The following is a 22600-nucleotide window of genomic DNA, read 5'->3' on the forward strand; positions in this document are numbered from 1 at the left end:
CTTATCTCCTTGACATCTGATGGGAGGATGTTCCACAGGGAGGGCACCACCACCAAGAAGGCCCTCTGCCTGGTTACCTGTAATTTCACTTCTTGCAATGAAGGAACTGCCCAAAGGTGGTGGACTTCTGTGTCTGGGCTGAGCGATGCGGGTGGAGACGCTCCTTCCGGTATACAGGGCCAAGGCCATTTAGGGCTTTCAAGGTCAGCACCAACACTTTGAATTTTGCTCAGAAACGTACTGGAAGCCAATGTGGGTCTTTCAGGACCAGTGTTATGTGGTCCTGGCAGCCACTCCCAGTCACCAGTTTAGCTGCCGCATTCTGGATTAATGTAGTTTCCAGGTCACCTTCAAAGGTAGCCCCACGTAGAGCGCATTGCAGTAGTCCAAGCGGGAGAGAACCAGAGCATGCACCACTCTGGTGAGGCAGTCCGCTGGCAGGTAGGGTCTCAGCCTGCGTACCAGATGGAGCTGGTAGACAGCTGCCCTGGACACAGAATTGACCTGCGCCTCCATGGACAGCTGTGTGTCCAAAATGCTCACCTGGTCCTTCAGGGGCCCCATTCAGGACCAGGGAGTACTCCACACCTGCCCACCCCCTGTACCCCCAAAACAGTACTTCTGTCTTGTTGGGATCCAACCTCAATCTGTGAGCCACCATCTGTCCTCCAACTGCCTCCAGACACTCACACAGGACAATCACTGCCTTCACTGGTTCCAATGTAAAGGAGAGGTAGAGCTGGGTAGGTAGAGCTGTGGCAGGTTCCCATGGTCCCGCGGGCCTTCTCTCGTGCTTCCTTACTGACTTCTCCCTCTCCTTCCTGCCTCCTCAGGAGCCTGATCCCAACAACGTCACCTATGCAGACTTGAACTTCGAAAAGGCGCCCAAGAAGAGCCCCCAGCAGGTGGTCGAGATCAGCCAGCAGTCTGAATACGCCAGCATCCAGACTGTCCCGCCAGCGCCCAACGACGAGAATGTTACCTATGCAGATTTGGACATGGTCCACCTAAGCAAAGCTCCCAAGAGACCTGCCCCACAGCCGGAGGAAACCAGCTCAGAATACGCCAGCGTACAGGTTCGGGGCAAGTGATCCCTGGCTGCCGCCGTCGGCTCTCTGTGGCTTGCCGGCCCTCTTGCGGGGTTGTCAGAGACCTCCCTTGCTGGGGTTGGATCCTTGGCCTTGTCTCCAGACTGGGTCTCAACTGAGGAGCAGTGGGATTTGCCTGCCAAGGAGCAGTTCCTGCAGTTTCTTTGAGTGGAACTTTATGTACGTAGCCAAGGTCAAGGAGGAAACTAATTGGTGCTACACACAATTGCATCCTGGTACTTGGGCTAGTTCATGGTGCCTCTTCATCCCCTGGTTATCAGGTGGATGGGAGGTGCCTAGACCAACTAAGGATCTAACACAGCTTTTATCACTGGGACCATAACTCTCTTCTTTCGATTCATCTAAACACGTCACATGGAGCAAGTGGGACAACAAACCCTCTCAGATGCCACCTTGAGAAGCTTTTCTTTTCCCCCACGGGGACTGAACAAAACCAAGTTGGCAGCCCCAGCTAGCTCTGTGGGGTGGGAAGAAGCAAGTGGACGCTACCCACATCAAGACTTGGTGGTCCTTAGGAGAAGGAAACACCCACTTCCCCAGGTCCCCCTGGGAAGAGGAGGAGGAAGAGGAAGACGAAGCCTGCTTTCTTGCTCATGATGGCATCTGATTCACTTTGTATCTCTCTAGTCCACAGATGTATTTTCCTCCCTCTCCCCCTGACAGTACGTCTTGGGACAGTGCCTCTTGGAGATACAGCAGCTTGTTCTGGGCTAGCAGTTGCCAGCCTGGTGTCCTCACGATGTTTCAGACTATGACTCCCATCACCTGTTGATCTTGGTGGAGGTTGCCGTCCAAACACATCAGGTGGCACCAGGCTGGTGAAGGCTGTTCCACGACAACCCATCCATCTTGCCTAACCCCAGGGGCCGATCTCTGGCAAAGCCAAATCTGTAGAATGCATTTTAGGTGTGTCAATCTGCTCCTCATTTTTATTTCTTTTTAATCCACCTTTTTTATTTCATCCCTACGTGTGTCTAGAATTGGGGAGGGGTGACCTCGGACGTGTTTTGCAGCCTCTGTGATAGGCCTTAGGAAATACGAAGCCACGTTGAAGAATCTTGTCTGCTCCCGTCTCTGCCATGTTCTGCTTGGTTCCTCGGCTGACCCCTCCCAGATTTGGCTAAGTAGGGGCAGCAACCTTCACAACAGAACTAAGGCCTGCAAGAGGTGTGTGAGAGTATGTGTGTGTGCTTCTGAAAGCTGATTCTTGCCACCGCCACCACTGTTGGGGTGTAGGATGCCTTGCGTGGTTCGAGAAGAGAGAGCTTCCAAGCCAGCCATTCTCCATCCTAGCAGATCTCCATCCGCTCGTATCTTTCCTGCAAAGCCACTCCCTAACACGACACAAACACACTCACAAGCCCAACCTGCTACTCTGCTTGGGCTCCATCGTGGCTCGTTTTTCTTGTGGCCATTTTGGTTTTGTTATCATTGTTGTTTTGCACAGTTCACAAATCTGCAGTAGCCCAAGCAAACATTAGGGGGCCCCACCCCAGGACCACAGGGGAACAGCAGCGAGTGATTATGGGGCAATGACTGTTGACAGAGGAGAGGAAAGGTGGTTTGGGGTCAATGCCAGTAGAGTGGCTTAGCTGGGCCGATGCCCCCACGGGGGCGCGGGTGGGGCGAAACTTCTCATGAGGCTACTAAAACAGGCAGCTCATTGCAAGTATAGAGTTTACACCTTTTGGCAGCCCAGATTGCTCCCGCCCTCCCCATGATCTCACCGCCCGCCATGCCAAGGGAACCTCCTCTTGCCTTTCAGTCTTTCCTTCTTGGCCGAATCCATGCTGTTGTCCTCCCTTCCTCTGGTGGTCTTGCTCACTTTTCTTTCCGAAAGAGCCTTTGGGGCAGGGTTGGGGGAGCACTTGGGATAAGGAATAGCACCTCTCTGCCCCCATGGGAAGTAGGGCTGCCCCCACCCCACCCTGACCGAAACACCGTCGTACCACCTGTGTTGACTGTTCAGCATTATAACTGTTTACTCCTTTTAGAACTAAAAAAAACGAGAAAAAAATACCAGTATTTGTGTGTGTTCTTTGTAAGTGGGTGTAGTACAGTGTACTTAGCACTAGCGTGACAAGCACAAAAGCAAAGTTTAAAAAGGGATAAAGTGCTGGGGAAGAGAGAGGGGGTCTCTTAAAACTTGTCCTCTCCCCCATGGTGACTTGACCCACCATAACCTACCCTGTGTGACTCCTGCTGCCAGTAACCAAAATTCCTCTTCTTGTTTTTTATTTTATTTTATTTGTGGCTCTGTGTTCCTTTTAAAACAAAACAAAAAACTAAGGCAATTTAGGAACTAACTGGCACTCTGCGGAAATAGAAGGAAGTGGGGGAACGAGAACAGGAGGCGAGGGTTGCAGAGAAGTGACGTCTTCCAGATTCTCTACTGCAGATCTTCCACCTTAAGTTTGACCCAAGCGGATTGCGAGATCCAGGATGAAGGCAATCGAAACTCGGAAGAGTTTAGCCCAATTTGCTAATTCTTCAGGAAGATGAGCAAATCTCGATGGGTTTCACATTGAAAAGACGCAGGGCAGGCCTCTCTTGTCACTTCTGTGTCTCAAAAATGTGCCAGTGTCTTCTGGTGGAGACACAAAGTGGAGCCATCCAAGAGCACCTTCTCCTTTTTCCAGAAGGTGCCTGTTCACAATGATGCTTTGGGACATGGGAGCAACTCCTCCTTGGGTCAGTAAAGCAGGGATGGGTGATAATTGTGACCCTCCCGATGCACTTGGACTCAAAACTCCCATCAGCCCCATCCAACATGGCCAGTGGGCTGATGGGAGTTGTAGTCCAGAAGCAATGGAAGGACCACAGTTTCCTTCACCCTTGCTCAAAATAAATGTGTGATGGGAAGAGTTTTGGGACACTGATGACATTGCGCTTAAAAAATTTTTTAAATGCCAGTAGGCACTTGAATTGCTAATATGAGAAAGGGAAGGTATGAGTGTGGTTTGGGCAGATACGGTTCTGGGAACGGCAAGCCATGGTGGCATCTCATCCTTCTGAGGTCACAAAGACAAGTCCTTTCGGCCACATTCTCTTGGCTCCTTCCGTACACCATGCATAAGGACATCGAGGCCAAAGCCAATGGTTCAGGAGGCAAACAGCCGCTGCCCAAAATGGCGGTCACAACTCTCCTCTCCCTTGGTAACTTCCCCTCCAACCTAAGATCTGTCCTGACATTGTGATGCTCTATGGTTCCTCACATCATTGGCTGCTGGAAGATGCAGGTTGCCATGACACCAGGATGTTCGTAAGCTAGCTGGGTGTTATTTGGGAGATGGGGAGGAAGGAAGACCTCTGGCTGCCATTTTTGGCTTCCACAGCTTCTCCATTTACTTTGGTCCTTAGTCAAGGCAGAAATGTCATACCAGCTTCTCGGTTCCTCAGTTTCCAAACACTCCACTGCCACCCTCCTCCTCAGCGGTGTCGGATGGGAATGTGTAGAAGTTCAATGGTACCCTAGCTTGGGAGATGGAATGCCAAGAACTTTAGCCCATAGTGGGAGGCTACAAACCACTCCATTGAGCCTAGTCTCTTGGCCCTGGTTTTGCAGGGAGGAAAATGGGACCAGGAAAAGAAAGAAAGAAGAAAAATGAAGCCGTATTGGGATATATTTGTTGTGGATCAAAAAAATTATAGGTGACTGTTTGTATGAATTGCACCTTAAGTTCGTTTGGGTTTTTTTTGTTGTTTGTTTTTGTTTTTCGCTTGCAAGATATTTTTGTAATAAAAGCATTCAAAGTTCTGCACCAACCACGCGTGTGTGTCAGTGGTGATAATAGAACTGGCTTTGGGCGGGTTGGTCTTCTGGGCAAAATATCAGATGTCTCCGGCTCTCTTGTTGGGGAAACAGAAAGCTAGTACTTGAGGAAAGTCCAGTATTGGTGGCCCACCCAAATACTTGAAGGCAGCAATTAAATATGAAAATAGCTGGTGTTGCAAAAAAGGAAGGAAAAAAATCTGTCCAAGCACGAAGCAATAATTATCAAAAGAGGTAATCTACAATCACACGGGACTGTTATTAGGAATGGAAAGTCCAATTCCCAGATTGTTCTTCATGCTGAAGGAGAACAATAATTCTAATTATTATTGTATGGACTTTGGCGACAGCTGTGTTAGAGCGCGGCGTAATCATTTGACTACCAGCCATTGCTGTCATGGAACGCACAGTGGTTTGAGCTGGAGCTGTGCCTTGGTTACCCAACCACCCAAAAAAAATATGCAATTTTGATTTGAGTCTTTTTGAAATGCGCTTATACAAAAGCTTGACATAATTGTAGATTGCATCTGTTTGCATAATTACTGGCTTATGAACTGATAGATTTTTGCATTGCAGGTTATTTTCATATTTTGTTATGCATACGACGCCAGCCAACCCGACGCAACTTTTCCAACTTTCAGCAATTAGCAGTGTGAAGGCAGGTCCCTGCCCCTTGGAGCTTAGGGGTCTGTATTTTGACAGTGGGCAAAGACAACTCATCAAAAGGCAGAGACTGGGAGTGGGGAGAGGCAAGAAAGACGAACGAGGATTGAATGCGTACAGAGATGCAGTCTGGGCCTTGCTGTGCAAGGAGACGAGGTGAATCGTGGGGAAAGGGTTCAAGGGAGGATCTGAAGAGGGAGGGAGGCAGAAGAGGCACCGTGAAGATGTCCTGGATGGGACTTCCAGGAATAAGAGAAAGCAAGGAGGCATTGGGTAACACCATCCCAAGGACCACAAGGCAGCTCTTGTTGTGATCCCTGGTGCCCTTTGGCCTGATCTTGTGTTGACTCAATTGTGGCCATTCTTGAATTGATGACTACAGTCATACCTCATGTTACGTCCACTTCGTGTTACGTTCTTTCAGGTTACGTCCCGTGGCGACCCGGAAGTACCAGAAAGGGTTACTTCCAGGTTTCACCACTCGCCCATGCGCAGAAGTGCAAAATGACGTCACGCGCAGAAGCGGAAAATTGCAACCTGCACGTGCGCAGACGCGCCGCTGAGGGTTGTGTTCTTTTCATGTTGCGAACAGGCCTCTGGAATGGATCCCGTTCGCAACCAGAGGTACCACTGTACAGGGGATTTTGTTTATTTATTACATTTCTATTCCACCTTTCCTCCTAAAGAGATCAAGGTGGTATATGTACTCAGCCACCCCATCTTATCCTTGCAACCACAACCGCCCCTGTGAGGTAGGTTAGGCTGAGTGCGAGTGCACCAATTTGAACCCTGGTCCAACCGCTGCTGGCTCCATCTTGTAGCACACCCCCACCTCTGGTCAAAGAAGAGTATTGCAAGGAGATCAGCCACACCCACCAAGAAAACCTGATCCTAATAGGCTAGACAGGTCAGGTGGTATCCCCTGGCTTCCTATAAAAGCTCCCCAGTGAACTTGCTTGCTGTTCCAAACAAACTAGGAGATGAGCTCTGAGCTGGTCGCAGAGAGCTGCCACTTCAACCCAACTTCCAGATTCATCCCCATCTCCCCAAAGGCTGTCACAAGCCTGTGGGCTTTCTCTCTCCCCCCCCCCCCCCGGGAACCTGATCAAGGGTTTGAGGAACTGAAAGGACTTTGGGAAAGGCGATGGTTATATTAAAGGGCTTGTGACCTCTGATTGTTTGCACTCTGCTTCTGTCAGACTGTGAACAAAGGTGAAAAGTGAGAGCGGTGCCAACAAGCCTTTCTGAAATCATTTCTGGTATTTTGCACACAAATCTCTTAACACCTTGGATTCCATTAACCTTGACGACTCCCGTGTTGGGTGGAACTGGCACAAAGGATTCCTTTGCCTAATCTTGAGTCAACGTGAACTCTTTATCCACACATTGACTAATTCATTTGCAATGTGTCTTAAAAGCTTTGGATGTGTTGCTGCATCTAAATGCTGTTGCCTTTATCATTAGCTGCCTTCCTTTTGTCTCTGCAAGCATGGAGGTTAGGATGCTAGTTATAAAAAACACCTCCTTGGTCCATGAAATGCACCACAAAAATGCAAGTCCCCAAGCCGTCCATCAACATACAAACACTTTGCGGACTTTGGTGAGGCAGCCTGGGTGTTAAAGGTGCACCTGAGCAAGATCTAGGTTTTAAGCATGCCCACCTGAAGGAAAACTGGAGAGTTGGCTCCTTTTAAAATGGAGAGAGACATGTGGTATCTCATGCTGGGAGGTCAGATTATTGCTCATGGAAAGGAGGTGACAGGCATTGCCCTGTGCCCTGTCCAGCAGGCAGACTAATATAGTGGTACCTCTGGTTGCGAACGGGATCCGTTCCGGACGCCCATTTGCAACATGAGCAGAACGCACCCCGTGTCTGCGCGTGCACGGGTCGCAATTTGCCACTTCTGCGTATGCGCGTGACATCATTTTGCACATCTGCGCATGCACAAGCGGCACAACCTGGAAGTAACCCTTTCCAGTGCTTCCGGGTTGCCGCCGGACACAACCTGAAAATGCTCAACCTGAAGCAAGTGTAACATGAGGCATGACTGTACAACTAAAGGCTGGCTTCAGGATGCTTTGAGGGATGGAACCTCAAAGCAAGGTGAGTTAAGAACATAAAAAGAGGTTGCTAGGTCAGGCCTGTGGCCCGTCTAGTCCAGAATCCTGTTCTCACAGTGGCCAGCCAGGTGGGGAAACCGGCACACAGGATTTAAGCACAAGAGCAACTCTCCCCTCCTGTGGTTTCCAGCAACTGGTGTTCACAAGCATTGCTGCCACCTGAGCACAGCCTTTGTGACTAGTAGCCACCACTAGCCCTGAGCATCCCTGCAATGTTGCAAGACGTCCTGAAGCAGAGCTTTGGGGTGATGTGCTACAGCAGGAGTGAGGGACCTGTGTCCATCCATATGTTGTGGAACGGCAACTCCAATCCCAGACAGCACAGCCAATGACACTTCTCTTTACCCAGGAGGCAGGGGTGGTCACCAGTTTGGATGGCTCTAAAAGAGGATTGGACAACTTCAAGGAGGAGGCAGCTCTCAGTGGCTCCTCACTACAATGGTCTCATTGACCCGGCTTCACATCTTCCTTGAACATTGGAAGATTCAAGACAGATAAAGCAAAGTCTTCCTTCACGCAGCGCATCGTTAAACTGTGGAACTCCCTCCCACTGGATGGATGGCTTTAAAAGAGGATGAGACAAATTCATGGAGGAGGAGAGGGCTACTGAAGGCTGCTAGCCATGGTGGCTCTGCACAGTTTGAGACAATAATGCTTCGGAATATCAGTTGTTGGGAACTTCAGGGAAAGAAAGTGCTGGTGCTTGCAGGTAAAAAAGGTAAAGGACCCCTGGATGGTTAAGTCCTGTCAAAGGCGACTGTAGGGTTGAGGCACTCATCACACTTTCAGGCTGAGGGAGCCGGTGTTTGTCCACAGACAGCTTTTTCCAGGTCATGCGGCAACATGACTAAACCGCTTCTGGCACAATGGAACACCATGACGGAAACCAGAGCGCATGGAAACGCCGTTTAACCTTCCCACCAGAGCGGTACCTATTTATCTACTTGCACTGGCCTGCTTTCAAACTGCTAGGTTGGCAGGAGCTGGGACAGAGCAATGGGAGCTCACTCCATCGCGGGGATTAGAAGTGCTGACCTTCTGATCGGCAAGCCCAAGAGGCTCGGTGGTTTAGACCACAGCGCCACCCACATCCCACAGGCACTGTGAGAAGAGGATGCTGGACTAGATGGGCCATTGCCCTGATCCAGAAGATGCTCTTCTTATTGTCGTTCATTGGCCCCATCCATATGTTTCTACCCCAACTTCTGAAGAAAGGCAGATCCCAGGCACTTCCTGTCCCTTTCATTTTTCTGATGCTGCCTCTGGGGCCTGCCCCAGTGAAGCCACTGAAAATGAGCAGATGAGCAGCCCCGTGCAGAAATGAAGACTCCAGGACCCAATGCCATTTTTCTTTCTTTTTGCAGATTTATACTGCAACATATTATTTTAGCAGTCACAGTGTACTAGTGGTAAAGGTAAAGGGACCCTTGACCTTTAAGTCCAGTCGTGGCCGACTCTGGGGTTGCGGTGCTCATCTCGCTTTATTGGCCGAGGGAGATGGTGTACAGCTTCCGGGTCATGTGGCCAGCATGACTAAGCCGCTTCTGGCAAACCAGAGCAGCGCACGGAAACGCCGTTTACCCTCCCGCCGGAGTGGTACCTATTTATCTACTTGCACTTTGACGTGCTTTCGAACTGCTAGGTTGGCAGGAGCAGGGACCGAGCAACAAGAGCTCACCCCATCACGGGGATTCAAACCACCGACCTTCTGATCAGCAAGCCCTAGGCTCTGTGGTTTAACCCACAGAGCCACCCGCATGGTAGGTGGTAGGTACTAGTGGTAGGTCCATTCAAATACCAGTCCACTTTATTAATTTTTCTTCAGTGTTTCCCCAATGTTGCTGTATTCATGCCATCTTGAGGGACACTCTTGCATTATAGCACAACAAAAGCAGGAAAACATGCCCCCCCCAAATTGCTGCAGAACATTAGTGGGGGGTGAGGAGAAAAAGTTGCAGGATTTCAGGCGTAAGTTACACGACATGCACTGATGTGAAACAAAGCAAAATATCTGCCCCGAAACATTTGCAATGTTGAAAGTGGGATCATGTGTAACCTGCCCTGATCCCACCAAACACAAATTCTCATTAATGAACGAATAGGCTGTCTGGAGCTGTCCATCAGAGATAGAAGTGTGGATGCACACGAAAGCTCATACCAATAACAAACTTAGTTTGTCTGTAAGGTGCTACTGGAAGGATTTTGTTGTTGTTGTTGTGTCGACTACGGCAGACCAACACGGCTACCTACCTGTAACTAATATATACCGTATTTTTTGCACCATAACACTCACTTTTTTCCTCCTAGAAAGTAAGGGGAAATGTCTGTGCGTGTTATGGAGGGAATGCCTAAGGGTGGCATGCCTGTGGATTTTCCTCCTCTAAAAACTACGTGCGTGTTATAGAGCGAAAAATACGGGTAAATGTCAGCTTTCAATTTTGCACTCAGCTTGTTTGTATTCAAGCTTCCCACCACCAGGCGGCGCTCATGCACCAGCTATTGCTGAAGGGGGGGGAGAGAGGGAGAGAGACCCAAGAAGCACCTCTCTGCATGAACAGTGGTCCTCTACCACTTCCGATGCTGCTCTGGTTCCGTGCCTTTTGGCTTTCTGACAATTCCATCCTTGCTTTCCCCCTCTCTCGTGTCCCCTTCCTATTGAAGAAAGGACAGAAGAAACCCTAAAGGGGAGGAAAGAACCTCTTGAAATCGTGGGAGACACAAAGTTCTCACCAGCCTAAAATCAGCCTTTTCCCCCATAGCTGAGTGCTAGAGCATCTGTTTTCCATGCAGAAGGTCCCAGACACAATCCTTGGTCTCTTTTCCAGGCTAAACTTACCCAGCTCCTTCAAGCATGAGTCAGATCTTTGGACCATTTAGTGCAGAAGCATCTACACTGAGTAGCAGCACCTCTGAAAGGCTTCAGGCAGGGCTGTTCCTACCTTGAGAAGCCAAGAATTGAGGTTGGGACCTTCTGCATGCAAAGCCGGTGCTTTTCTGCTAAGCTACAACCCTTCCCTCCACAAATTCCAGCACGGCTCGCCTAGTAAGGGTCCTGTTTTGCCTTGGAACATGTCACACCACTGTTTCCCAAACCTGGGTATCCAGCTGTTGTTGGACTACAACTCCCGTCATCCCTAGCTAGAAGGACCTGTGGTCAAGGGTGATGGGAGTTGTAGTCCAACAACAGCTGGAGACCCAAATTTGAGGAACACTGTGGTACACCAAATGCTTTTGAATTATGGTGCTGGAGGAGACTCTTGAGAGTCCCATGGACTGCTAGAAGATCAAACCGATCCATTATGAAGGAAATCAGCCCTGAGTGCTCACTGGAAGGACAGATCCTGAAGCTGAGGCTCCAATACTTTGGCCACCTCATGAGAAGAGAAGACTCCCTGGAAAAGACCCTGATGTTGGGAAAGATGGAGGGCACAAGGAGAAGGGGACGACAGAGGACGAGATGGATGAGACAGAGAACGAGAAGACAGTGTTCTCGAAGCTACCAGCATGAGTTTGACCAAACTGCAGGAGGCAGTGGAAGACAGGAAGGCCTGGCGTGCTCTGGTCCATGGGGTCACGAAGAGTCGGACATGACTAAACGACTAAACAACAACATGGTACACCAAACTCCCCCAACCTAATGCCATCCAGATATTTTACCAACAACTCCATCAGTTCTAGCCAGTATGGTCAAGGTGATGGGAGATGTGGTCCAAAACACCTGAAGAACAGCAGGCTGGGGCAAGCCACCCTACTCACCTCAAAGGTGATGAGTTTTTAGCTCCAGTTCCCTCGAAGTTCTGGCGCCAACTTTCCCCACCTTTTAAGTTTTGCACCAGCTGGAAATTATTTTTCAGCTGTCACCATAGTAACTGTTTGTTGTTTGCCTGCTGTTGTCTCTGAATTGGAAGGTTACCAGAGGAGAAGGATGAATCTTCTCCCCATTAGGGGAATGACCTTGAGATGGAGGCTTTGTGAGCCATCGAAGATGTGGATAAAAAATAACTCCCACTGGAAACTCTCAGAGTTGTAACCATAACTACTGACCTGAAGCCAGTCCTCTAGAACCACAGTTTTCTGTTGAGTGGAGAACCTCGCACACCCAAAAGGAACAGGTGTGGTAGGAAAGGTGCAGCTCCTCTTTTAGATCACTGCATAGGAGAAATTTAGCACATGCTTTGGCTGGGCAAGGCAGCAAGGAAATGGTACTTTCCCCACTCCCCATCCCATATTTGTGCAGGTAGGGGCACAGCTGGGCCACCAGCCAAAGCTGATGGAAGGTACTCTGCACCACCAAGGCCACCTGAGCCTCAAGTGACAGCAATGGCTCCAGAAATACCCCCAAGCTGTGTACCCACTCGTCCAGAGGGTGTGTAACCACTGCCGACATGCAGAGGGCCGGGAGGCCAGCTGGCTAACCCCAGCTGGGCCGTTCCCTTCCAGCCGTCCCACTGCGTGGACCATCGGCCTCTGCTCTGACATAAATCAGTGACCTGGACTTCTAAACCAGAGCACACTATCAGCAAACTGCACACACAGTATAGGCGTGAGGCTTATGGAAGCATGCTACAACTACAGATTTATTAATCATAAATCAGGACAAAGAAACATGTCGTCTCTCTCTCTCGTCGTCTCAGAGAGAACAGGAAAAAGCAAAAGCTACACACAACGGAAGTTCCCAGCAAGCTGTGCTGGAATGTAAACAGACATGTGACATGCAATAATTCCACACGTCTGCTCCTTAAGGAGGAATGGAAATGTCAACATCCTCCCCCTTTCCATGTAACCTGTGGCACAGTATTTCAACCCAACTGCAACCACTGTACATATACCTGAAGTTGTTCTCTTTTAACCACCTTAGACAACAGATCTGCAGGAATCTCGTTTCCTGGCATGTAGGACACCTGAATGAGTCCTTTCCAGATACACTCCCTTGCACGATGTAACGTTATCTGCAAGTACTTGGTTCTTTGCTTGCAACTCTCTGAAGCAAGCAAAGCCAAACAGGACCTGTTGTCTTGATAAACCTGTATAGGACATTTCACAGTAACCCTGACGTCCTTTAAACAGTTGCAGCAACCATTCACAATCCATAAGTGAATATGACAGTGCAGGAGCAGGCCACCTGCCAGCCATCCAGTATAGAGAACCACCCACTAACAGTGCCTCAGACTTATCTGGATTGGGATCTCATCCAGTCCATTACTGGAGTATGACACTGGCCCAGCACTTCCACTGCCACACCTGCAGAAGTAGAGCTGCGTTTCATCGGCATATGGCTGACAGTGTACTCCAAAACTCTGGATGACCCCACTCAGGGGTTTCATGTAGATGTTAAACAGCATGGGGGATAAAATCGAACCCTGGGGAACCCCACATTGATGGCTCCAAGGGGCCAAAGAGCACTCCCCAAGCATCACCCTCTGGAACCACTGCAAAGGACTGGAACTGGACTGGACTGGACTGGAACCACTGCAAAGCAGTGCCGCCCACCCACCCCACCCCTCAGTTCATGGCTAAGTCAGGCAATTGGCAAGTGCTGCCTTCTGTCAAATTTTACCCAGGAGAGATCAAGATCTAGCCCACTGTCTTAGGCAGACCTGCTAAAAGGCAGGTCTAGGAAAGACTATTTATGTCTGGGTTAGAAAAGTCTTCTTTTTCCCAACTAATCAGGAAAAATGGCAGTAGCCTGACCTGCTCTTATGACTTGGACAGCAACTGGATCTGCAGAAACCAGCAAATTAAGTTTTTCACAGCGTGGGGTTAAGTACAAGCGCCCAGCCATGCCTGCAGATGGAACTGCTGTTAAAGCCGCAGGAACAAGGCCTGCTTAAATCAGTTGGCAACTCTTAATCTTAAGAATGCTTGGTGCTTGACTTGGCTGACCAGCTCACAGTATTCTGTAGTCTCACAGTACTCCGAATACTGGTGAATATGTAGTACGTATTCCCAATGCAGGATGGATTTTGATGAGTAAGAGAGGATATATTATTAAGTAATTATTGTTCCTCTTTCTCACTTGTGTGAGAATGCAAATACATATTTCAGCAGAATTAAAAATCGCCACCCATGCACAGCTTATCTCTAGAAGCTATTAGGACAAAGTTTGCATAACCTTCTAGAACAATTATATCCTATGATCTTTTAGGCAGACTGAGAATATCTTCTCCCTTTTTATGTTTCCCTCTTTACAAAGAAATCACTCTCAGATTCATAAGCAAAGATGAAAAATACAAGTATTCCTCACATCACAAGTCTTGCCAGGATTCAACAAGTACAGTGATGAAAATCAGGCAGGCAATAAGAAGAAGAAGAGTTTGGATTTGATATCCCGCTTTATCACTACCCGAAGAAGTCTCAAAGCGGCTAACAATTTCCTTTCCCTTCCTCCCCCACAACAAGCACTCTGTGAGGTGAGTGGGGCTGAGAGACTTCAGAGAAGTGTGACTGGCCCAAGGTCACCCAGCAGCTGCATGTGGAGGAGCAGAGACGCGAACCCGGTTCACCAGATTACGAGTCTACCGCTCTTAACCACTATACATAGTCCAGTTCAAAATGGAGGTTGTTCTCTGGAGGAGAGCAAAGATGCAGGTAGGAGAATAGTGTGTAGTGACAGAAGGAAATAGAGATTAACCTTCTATTGTTTTCCTTCCCGCCACAAAAGTTTAGACTAGAGGATATGACATCATGGAGGCCCATGTCTGTGACTATCTAACAATCATGCATTTGTGATTTTGGCTACAGATCCTCCTACACTCAGTACGTTTGGGGACATCCACTAGTGGAAACACAGTTGGCTGTGATTCCCTGGAACGTATCCATCGCGTTTTGAGAATGGTGGCTCCCTTTTACCCTTTGTCAGGCTGCTGTTCAAATGTGATACAGTCTGTTAGTGTTTGAAGCATCCTGCTAATAGATCAAATTTCATCCTCCTTGAATTACATACACACACAATCATTTCCATGACCCAATGCTCTTGGTTCATTGCCCATCAATGTTGCCTCCTGGCGGGCTGAAATTCATACTGGGGCTGTCACACCGTTGCAGAAATCTTAGTCAATTAATCATACGAGTTTCAGTTGATTCGCCAAACTAAGCAAAGCTGAACAGGAATAAAAGCAGCTATTCTGAAGGGTAAAAATAACAAAAGGCATATCATTCTTTGGCCTTTGCGTGACACATGCATGCATCACAGCAAGCACTCTCTTGGAATGGGAAGGACCATTGTGTAATGTTGCATCTTCATGCATACAGCACCATGGTCAATCCTCAGCATGTCCAGTTAGAAAAGATATCTCTCTGCTGGAGACCATGAAGAGCATCTCCCCATCAGAAGATAATGTGGTGTCAAAACCTTCCACCCAGCTTCTCACAAGTTCTCTTCTCCTGTGACATTCTGCTTTTCTCCCTCATTCTCAGGGTGCTTCTGAATTTCTTTTGAATTTGCCGTGTGCAGGGTTGAGTTCACCTTAACATTACAAGGTGGCCAAGTGTAGTGGTGTGTGTGTTTTTTTTCCTTTCCACGAAACATTTCCCCAGCACTATGCAGCCTCCCCAGGTGCCCACACTTCCTGATCTGAATAGACATCATAGGAGGAATTGCCTCGTGACATCTTCCTCTGGGCTTTAACTGAAGCACACGAATCAGTGGAGATGAATAGTAGAATGAAGGCAAGCCTGGCCCATGACAACATGGGGTTTTCACAGGAAGAACAGGCACCCAGGAAGGCTGTAGAATGCAGACCACCAGGGAGATGATTTGCAGAGTGAAAGAAAGTGCAGCCCGTGATATCATGGCACCTGGGAAGGCTGCAGAATGCAGACAACCAGGTAGAAGATCTGTCAAACAAAGGGGGGGGAACCCTCACAAAAACTCTCAGCCATCTCAGAAGTTAAAGTCAGCACACAAACACAAAGAAGAACCCACCCATGGCAATTTCACCAACATTTTTTTCTTCCCTTTGTCAATTTTTGAATGCATTTTCTTTTTTCATCAACTGGTGGAGAATGGTTGAAAAGAAGGTGAATGAAATGTTCAGCACAGCACTAGAGTCCTGGACTAGATGGACTAAAAGAGTTGTATATGTTCATGGAAGACAGATTCCCTCGGGGGAAGAGGAGGAAGAGGAAGACCTCTCCTAGTCCTAAGACAGATCCATGGCCATGTTTTTTGTGAAGGTAAAGGGACCCCTGACCATTAGGTCCAGTCGTGGCCGACTCTGGGGTTGCGACGCTCATCTTGCCTTATTGGCTGAGGGAGCCAGCGTACAGCTTCCGGGTCATGTGGCCAGCATGACTAAGTCGCTTCTGGCGAACCAGAGCGGCACACGTAAACGCCGTTTACCTTCCTGCCAGAGCGGTACCTATTTATCTACTTGCACTTTGACGTGCTTTCGAACTGCTAGGCTGGCAGGAGCAGGGATCGAGCAACAGGAGCTCACCCCGTTGCGGGGACTCGAACCGCCGACCTTCTGATCGGCAAGTCCTAGGCTCTGTGGTTTAACCCACAGCGTCACCTTCTTCCCTATGTTTTTTGTAGGTACCTATATTATAGTTAATTGGTTATTTTACTTCTTCTTTTTTAAGTACTCTGCTGTCCAAATAATCAAGAGCACCTTTTGAATCAACCAAAAGGGTCAATTAGTCTGGCTGATTAATTGATTAAACTTTGCAGACTGCACTCTAACACTCCATCTCAGTACTGAAATAAAATCCCGCCTCGTTATTGCTGAGCCAGTTGAGAACCGAGACTTTGTGCAGAATTGGATTTGAGCCTCGTTAATCTATAAAGCAACCCCCCTTGTTCATTCCTCTTCACGCTTCTGCGGCGGCGGCATTTGTCTTCCCCCAGAGCTCGGCGCACTGTGTTATATGTCCCGGCGCTTGCAGCTGGGCAGCGATGACGCATGGGGTGAATAGGAGGGGAGGCTAAGTAGCTCGCTTGGGCTCTTGTGGGGCGAACCTCATCCCCATGGAGATGGCTTGAGGGCATGAAGGGGCCTGCGTAGGCCAGGCCTTTTGCAAAGAGTGAGCTTTACAGGCAGTGAGTCACGGGAAAGGCTGGGAATAGAAGCAGGAGACCAGCTTCCTAACCAGGGCCACACATGATTCATTCCTAGCCTCAACCTTGGACAATTTATCCCTCTTGCTTGCCAGCAAAGGATGGTCCTTTTCAAAGCAAAGGATTTCTGAAACCGCCTGCAATCCTGTGCACAGTTACAAGGGAGTATGTCCCACTGAGTTCGGTGGGGCTTACTTGTGAGTAGGCATGCACAGGATTGCAGGGCGAGAGTCTTCTGGATGCAGGAAGCTGCCTTGCACCGAGCCAGACTGCTGGGGCATTTAGCTCAGTGTTGTCATTTTGGACTCCCAGCTGACCATGGAGGCGCAGGTTAATTCTGTGTCCAGGGCAGCTGTCTACCAGCTCCACCTGGTACGCAGGCTAAGACCCTACCTGCCCACCAGAGTGGTGCATGCTCTAGTTATCTCCCGCTTTGACTACCGCAACACGCTCTACGTGGGGTTACCTTTGAAGGTGACCCAGAAACTGCAACTAATCCAGAATGCAGCAGCTAGACTGGTGACTGGGAGTGGCCGCCAGGACCACATAACATCGGTTCTGAGAGATCTGCATTGGCTCCCAGTACGTTTCCGAGCACAATTCAACAGCACAATTCAAACAGCCTTGGCCCAGTATACCGGAAGGAGTGTCTCCACCCCCATCATTCAGCCCAGACACTGAGGTCCAGTTCCGAGGGCCTTCTGGCGGTTCCGTCCCTGCGAGAAGTGAGGTTACAGGGAACCAGACGGAGGGCCTTCTCGGTACCCTGTGGAACACCCTCCCTTCAGATGTGAAGGAAATAAGCAGCTATCCTATCTTTAAAAGGCATCTGAAGGCAGCCTTGTTTAGGGAAGTTTTTAATATTTAACGCTGTGTTGTTTTTAACACTTGATTGGGAGCCGCCCAGAGTAGCTGGGGAACTCAGCCAGATGGGCGGGGTATAAATAATAAATTATTATTATTATTATTATTATTATTATTATTATTATTATTTATCATCTACACTGACAGGCAGCTGCTCTCCAGCAGGGAGCATTGAATGCTTCTCATATCCTGGCATATCGCAAAAGGTTGCGCTAGAATGCCTTTGCCTGGCATTTGGTATCCAGTGTGGAAGGGATGCATGGGTTGAATGCGAGGGAGGATTGAATTATGTAAAACTCTCACTCGTTGCGAGCACCTGCAGCCTGGTGTGATCTACATTCCAGGAACAGTTCGGCCAGCTCCTCCACAGCTGGTATGAAATAGGGCTTCATATCCCATGCATAAGGTTGCAGGAGGGGGGTGCTTACTTAAAAGAAATCCCTGTGCTGCGCATGCAACCCTGGTTCATTTCAGACATGCAAGCAGTAGAGGCTTGCTATCAGGGTAAATGGGGCACTGCCCCACTGGATAGCTCAGTCAGTAGAGCAAAAGACTCTTGATCTCATGTTCGGGAGTTCGAGCCCCACATTGGGCAAAAGATTCCTGCACTGCAGGGGGCTGGACTAGATGAACTTTGAGGTTCCTTCCAACTCTGCCATTCTCTGATTCTATGATCTGCACCCCCTCAGCCCTGACCGTCCTGCCTCCAAGGCGTAACCCCTCCTGTCACCTTCCTCCTTAAATAACACCTTGTTGAACTCTGCAGGAAATAAGATGGGGACAAAACCAGAATTAGTTGGCTCTTCCTGCCATTGGCTCTCTAGCGCCACCTACTGTTTGTCTCCCTGCCTTCTGCCCAACAAGCTCTGGAACTTGCTGGGGAAACAGCATACAGACACTTTGCATTGACCACCTAAGAGGGCAAGGAGCAAAGCGAAAATTCTTAGGTGATGTGCAGTGAGGTCATTTCCCCAACCTACTGCATTTAAACTTGTAGCTTTGCATAGCTGTACAGACCACCGGGGTGGGGGGGATATCTTCGCCCCATGCGCATCACCTGATTTGCTTCCCTGTGCTGAACTCTTAGTTCAATGAAGCAGCCATTTGCGCATGTGCTCTTAGTTGTGCATGCATTGCAGCTGTCTGGACTGTGCACACCTGAGCTTGTTTAGGGAAGTTTTTAATGTGTGACATTTTAATGTATTTTTAATATTTGTTGGAAGCCGTCCAGAGTGGCTGGGGAAACCCAGCCAGATGGGCGGGGTACAAATAAATTATTATTATTATTATTATTATTATTATTATTATTATTATTATCACCTCTCTCACCCTGACCTAGCCACTGTGATCCACGCGACAGTCACTTCTAGACTTGATTATTGTAACTCACTCTATGTGGGGCTGCCCTTGAAGCTGACCCAGAAACTCCAGCGGGTGCAAAATGCCACGGTGAGACTCCTTAGGGGTCCTTGCTGCGAGATCACATTCACCCAGTGCTCTACCAGCTGCACTGGCTCCCGGTGGAGTACAGGATCAGGTTTAAGGCACTGGTTTTAACCTTTAAAGCCCTATACGGCCTAGGACCCTTGTACCTACGGGACCGCCTCTCCTGGAATGTCCCATGGAGGACCTTACGGTCTTCAAACAAAAACATCTTGGAGATCCTGGGCCACAGGGAGGTTAGGCTGGCCTCGACCAGAGCCAGGGCTTTTTCGGCTGTGACCCCAATCTGGTGGAACCCTCTGTCACAAGAGACTAGGGCCCTGTGAAACTTGAGCCATTTCCGCAGGGCCTGCAAGGCACAATCTGACCCCCTCTCTCCTTCTGTAATCCTCATAGAATTCTAGCCCAATGGTTGCCATTAATTGGATTCTGAAATGATTTTCGAATGAATTGATTTTAGAATGTATTTCAATTAATTGATTGTGATTTTATGTAATCTGTGTTACTTTTATTGTTGTTAGCTGCTCTGAGCCCGGCTTCGGCTGGGGAGGGCGGGATATAAATAAAATTATATTATTACTATTATTATTATTATTATTATGTTTTCAAATCAGATGGAAGCTGGTTTGAGGGGAAACATATCAAATAGGAGCAGGACTTTTTCCCCAGCAGGAACAGTCCCAGCACCTTTCAGGTGGGTTCGAGCCCTTCTCAGGTGGGCGCCATCGCCATTCTAAGAGGACAAGGGAGGCATTCATGGTAAGTTCCAGCCCCTCTTTTTCTAGAAATAGTACTGAATAGCAGCATTTCTCAATAACATACAGAAGATGTATTAACTGCTGCTAATGTCATGTGCGCTTACTTGGCTTCAGACACCAGTTGTGGGAGTGCGCCAGAGCCAGAGTAAATGGCCGTGTGTACATAGCCTTAATTTGCACATCCTAAGAACATAAGAGTGGGACGCGGATGGCGCTGTGGGTTAAACCACAGGGCCTAGGACTTGCCAGTCAGAAGGTCGGCAGTTCGAATCCCTGTGACGGGGTGAGCTCCTGTTGCTCAGTCCCTGCTCCTGCCAACCTAGCAGTTCGAAAGCACGTCAAAGTGCAAGCAGATAAATAGGTACCACTCCAGCAGGAAGGTAAACGGCGTTTCCGTGTGCTGCTCTGGTTCGCCAGAAGCGGCTTAGTCATGCTGGCCACATGACCCGGAAGCTGTACGCCGGCTCCCACGGCCAGTAAAGCGAGATGAGCGCTGCAACCCCAGAGTTGTCCGCAACTGGACCTAATGGTCAGGGGTCCCTTTACCTTTACCTTTACATAGCCTTAATCTGCACGTCCTAAGAACATAAGAAGAGTCTTGTTTAAGGTGCTGGCTTTAACTTATAAAGTCCTTTACAGCCTAGGACCCTCGTACCTACGGGACCGCCTCTCCTGGTATGTCCCACAGAGGACCTTACGGTCTTCAAACAAAAACATCTTGGAGGTCCTGGGCCACAGGGAGGTTAGGCTGGCCTCAACCAGAGCCAGGGAGGGCCTTTTCGGCTGTGGCCCTGATCTGGTGGAATGCTCTGTCACAAGAGACTAGGGCCCTGTGGGACTTGACATCTTTCCGCAGGGCCTGCAAGACAGAGCTGTTCCACCAGGCCTTTGGCCAAGGCACAGTCTGACCCCCTCCTTCTGTAATCCACATAAAACTCTAGCCCATTGGTTGCCATTAATTTGATTCTGAATTGATTTTAGAATGAATTGGTTTTAGAATGCTGTGTTACTTTTATTGTTGTTAGCTGCTCTGAGCCCGGCTTCGGCTGGGGAGGGCCGGATGTAAATAAAAGTATGTTGTTGTTGTTGTTGTTGTTGTTGTTGTTGTTGTTGTTGTTGTTGTTGTCTCAGGCCAGTGGTCTATCTAGTCCAGCATCCTGTTCTCACAGTGGCCAGTCAGATGCCTGTGGGAGCCCGTGTGCTCACAAACAAGGCCTGAGCCCAATAGCACCCTCTCCCCTCCTGTGGTTTCATAGAATCATAGAATCCTAGAGTTGGAAGAGACCACAAGGGCCATCGAGTCCAACCCCCTGCCAAGCAGGAAACACCATCAGAGCACTCCTGACATATGGTTGTCAAGCCTCTGCTTAAAGACCTCCAAAGAAGGAGACTCCACCACACTCCTTGGCAGCAAATTCCACTGTCGAACAGCTCTTACTGTCAGGAAGTTCTTCCTAATGTTTAGGTGGAATCTTCTTTCTTGTAGTTTGGATCCATTGCTCCGTGTCCGCTTCTCTGGAGCAGCAGAAAACAACCTTTCTCCCTCCTCTATGTGACATCCTTTTATATATTTGAACATGGCTATCATATCACCCCTTAACCTCCTCTTCTCCAGGCTAAACATGCCCAGCTCCCTTAGCCGTTCCTCATAAGGCATCGTTTCCAGGCCTTTGACCATTTTCCAGCAGCTGGTGTTCAGAAGCATTGCCAGCTGTGGAGGCGGCGCATGTCCTGGCTGTTCCAGGTTAAGAAGGGACCGCTGGGCGCCTCCAAATCTTGGCACTGAGAATACTCCTTCCCACCAAGCCACAAGCACCCCATCACCACACAGGAACACTTCGTTCATTTCGAGTGGGTAAAGAACAGATCATCCAAGGTCACGGTCACATTTTTTTATTATTATTCATCACGGAGAAGGAGAACAAGGGGAGAAAGAACAAACCCGGTTGCTGGGCACGCCAAATGCTTTATTGATCATTGAAAACTCGAGGGCAAAATATACCCAAAGCAACCAGTACACAAAAGAACAGCACAAGAGACAAGGAGAGGGATTTGGCAGGGCCAGTGCTGAGCCAAAGAGTGCATCGTCCAGAATCTCATCACACCACGCATGCAGAAAGAGCTCATTTCCCCCATTCAACCCGTCTCAGAGATTCCCTGCGAAAATCTGAGTTTATTTTTACCCAGGGTTAAAAGTTGTTTCAGCATTCCCAGTAATGTATGCTGTCAGGAGCAGGCAGGGCATGGTGGGAGGGCTGGAATATTTAAGTAGGGAAAAGCAAAACAATTACTAATTTTGTTGTCTTAGAACGAATCAGCAATAATTAGAGATTAGGGCTTTTGTGAGGTCCTCGCTGAGGCTAAATTTCAAATGTGAAACTGGAAGCGTGTTTTGCCCTTTGAAATGTGAATCCTGTCATTTTGTTGAACGCATGAGGTTTATGTGAAACTTTGTTGTGTGTCAAAGTAGAATTCAGGTTTCCCAGCTGTGCTAGCCTAAGAAAAAAAATGCTTATTTAATTTACAGACAAAACTAACCTGCCCTCGGGTGTAATGAGGGGCTTATGCTGAGAGATGGCTTTTTAAAAGGATTGGGCAAATTTGGCTGTCACCAATGGAAGCGAAAGCCTTGAAAAGGGTCAATATGGAGGTCAAATGGCCGAAATATTGGGAAATTTTGGAACAAGACGGAGATAGACTGAAATTGCAGAGTTTTGAAAAACTAAAAAACAAAGTGCGAGACTGGCTTCATTATTATCAAATAATGGAGGCATTTAAATTAGACAGGAAAATTGGCTTCCAGGTGGAAAAA

General features: G+C 48.6%; 1 protein-coding gene and 1 long non-coding RNA gene across 8 annotated transcripts in view; one reads left to right on the forward strand and one right to left on the reverse strand.

Moving 5' to 3' along the window:
* Positions 1-4016, forward strand: part of LOC308480051 (tyrosine-protein phosphatase non-receptor type substrate 1-like) — a 117050-nt gene extending 113034 nt beyond the window's left edge. For all 7 annotated transcript variants that reach the window (XM_081011308.1, XM_081011310.1, XM_081011312.1 and 4 more), the window contains one exon: positions 834-4016. In XM_081011308.1, coding sequence (XP_080867434.1) covers positions 834-1091 — 258 coding nt within the window. In that variant the 3' untranslated portion in view covers positions 1092-4016. The remainder of the gene's footprint in view (positions 1-833) is intronic.
* Positions 4017-21665: 17649 nt separating this feature from the next.
* Positions 21666-22600, reverse strand: part of LOC308480345 — a 111662-nt gene continuing 110727 nt past the window's right edge. The window contains exon 2 of the long non-coding RNA XR_013988063.1: positions 21666-22393. This is a non-coding gene — a long non-coding RNA (uncharacterized lncRNA). The remainder of the gene's footprint in view (positions 22394-22600) is intronic.

This window comes from Podarcis pityusensis (genome assembly GCF_964106645.2).
Source record: "Podarcis pityusensis genome assembly, chromosome: 6".
Classification (NCBI taxonomy): domain Eukaryota; kingdom Metazoa; phylum Chordata; class Lepidosauria; order Squamata; family Lacertidae; genus Podarcis; species Podarcis pityusensis.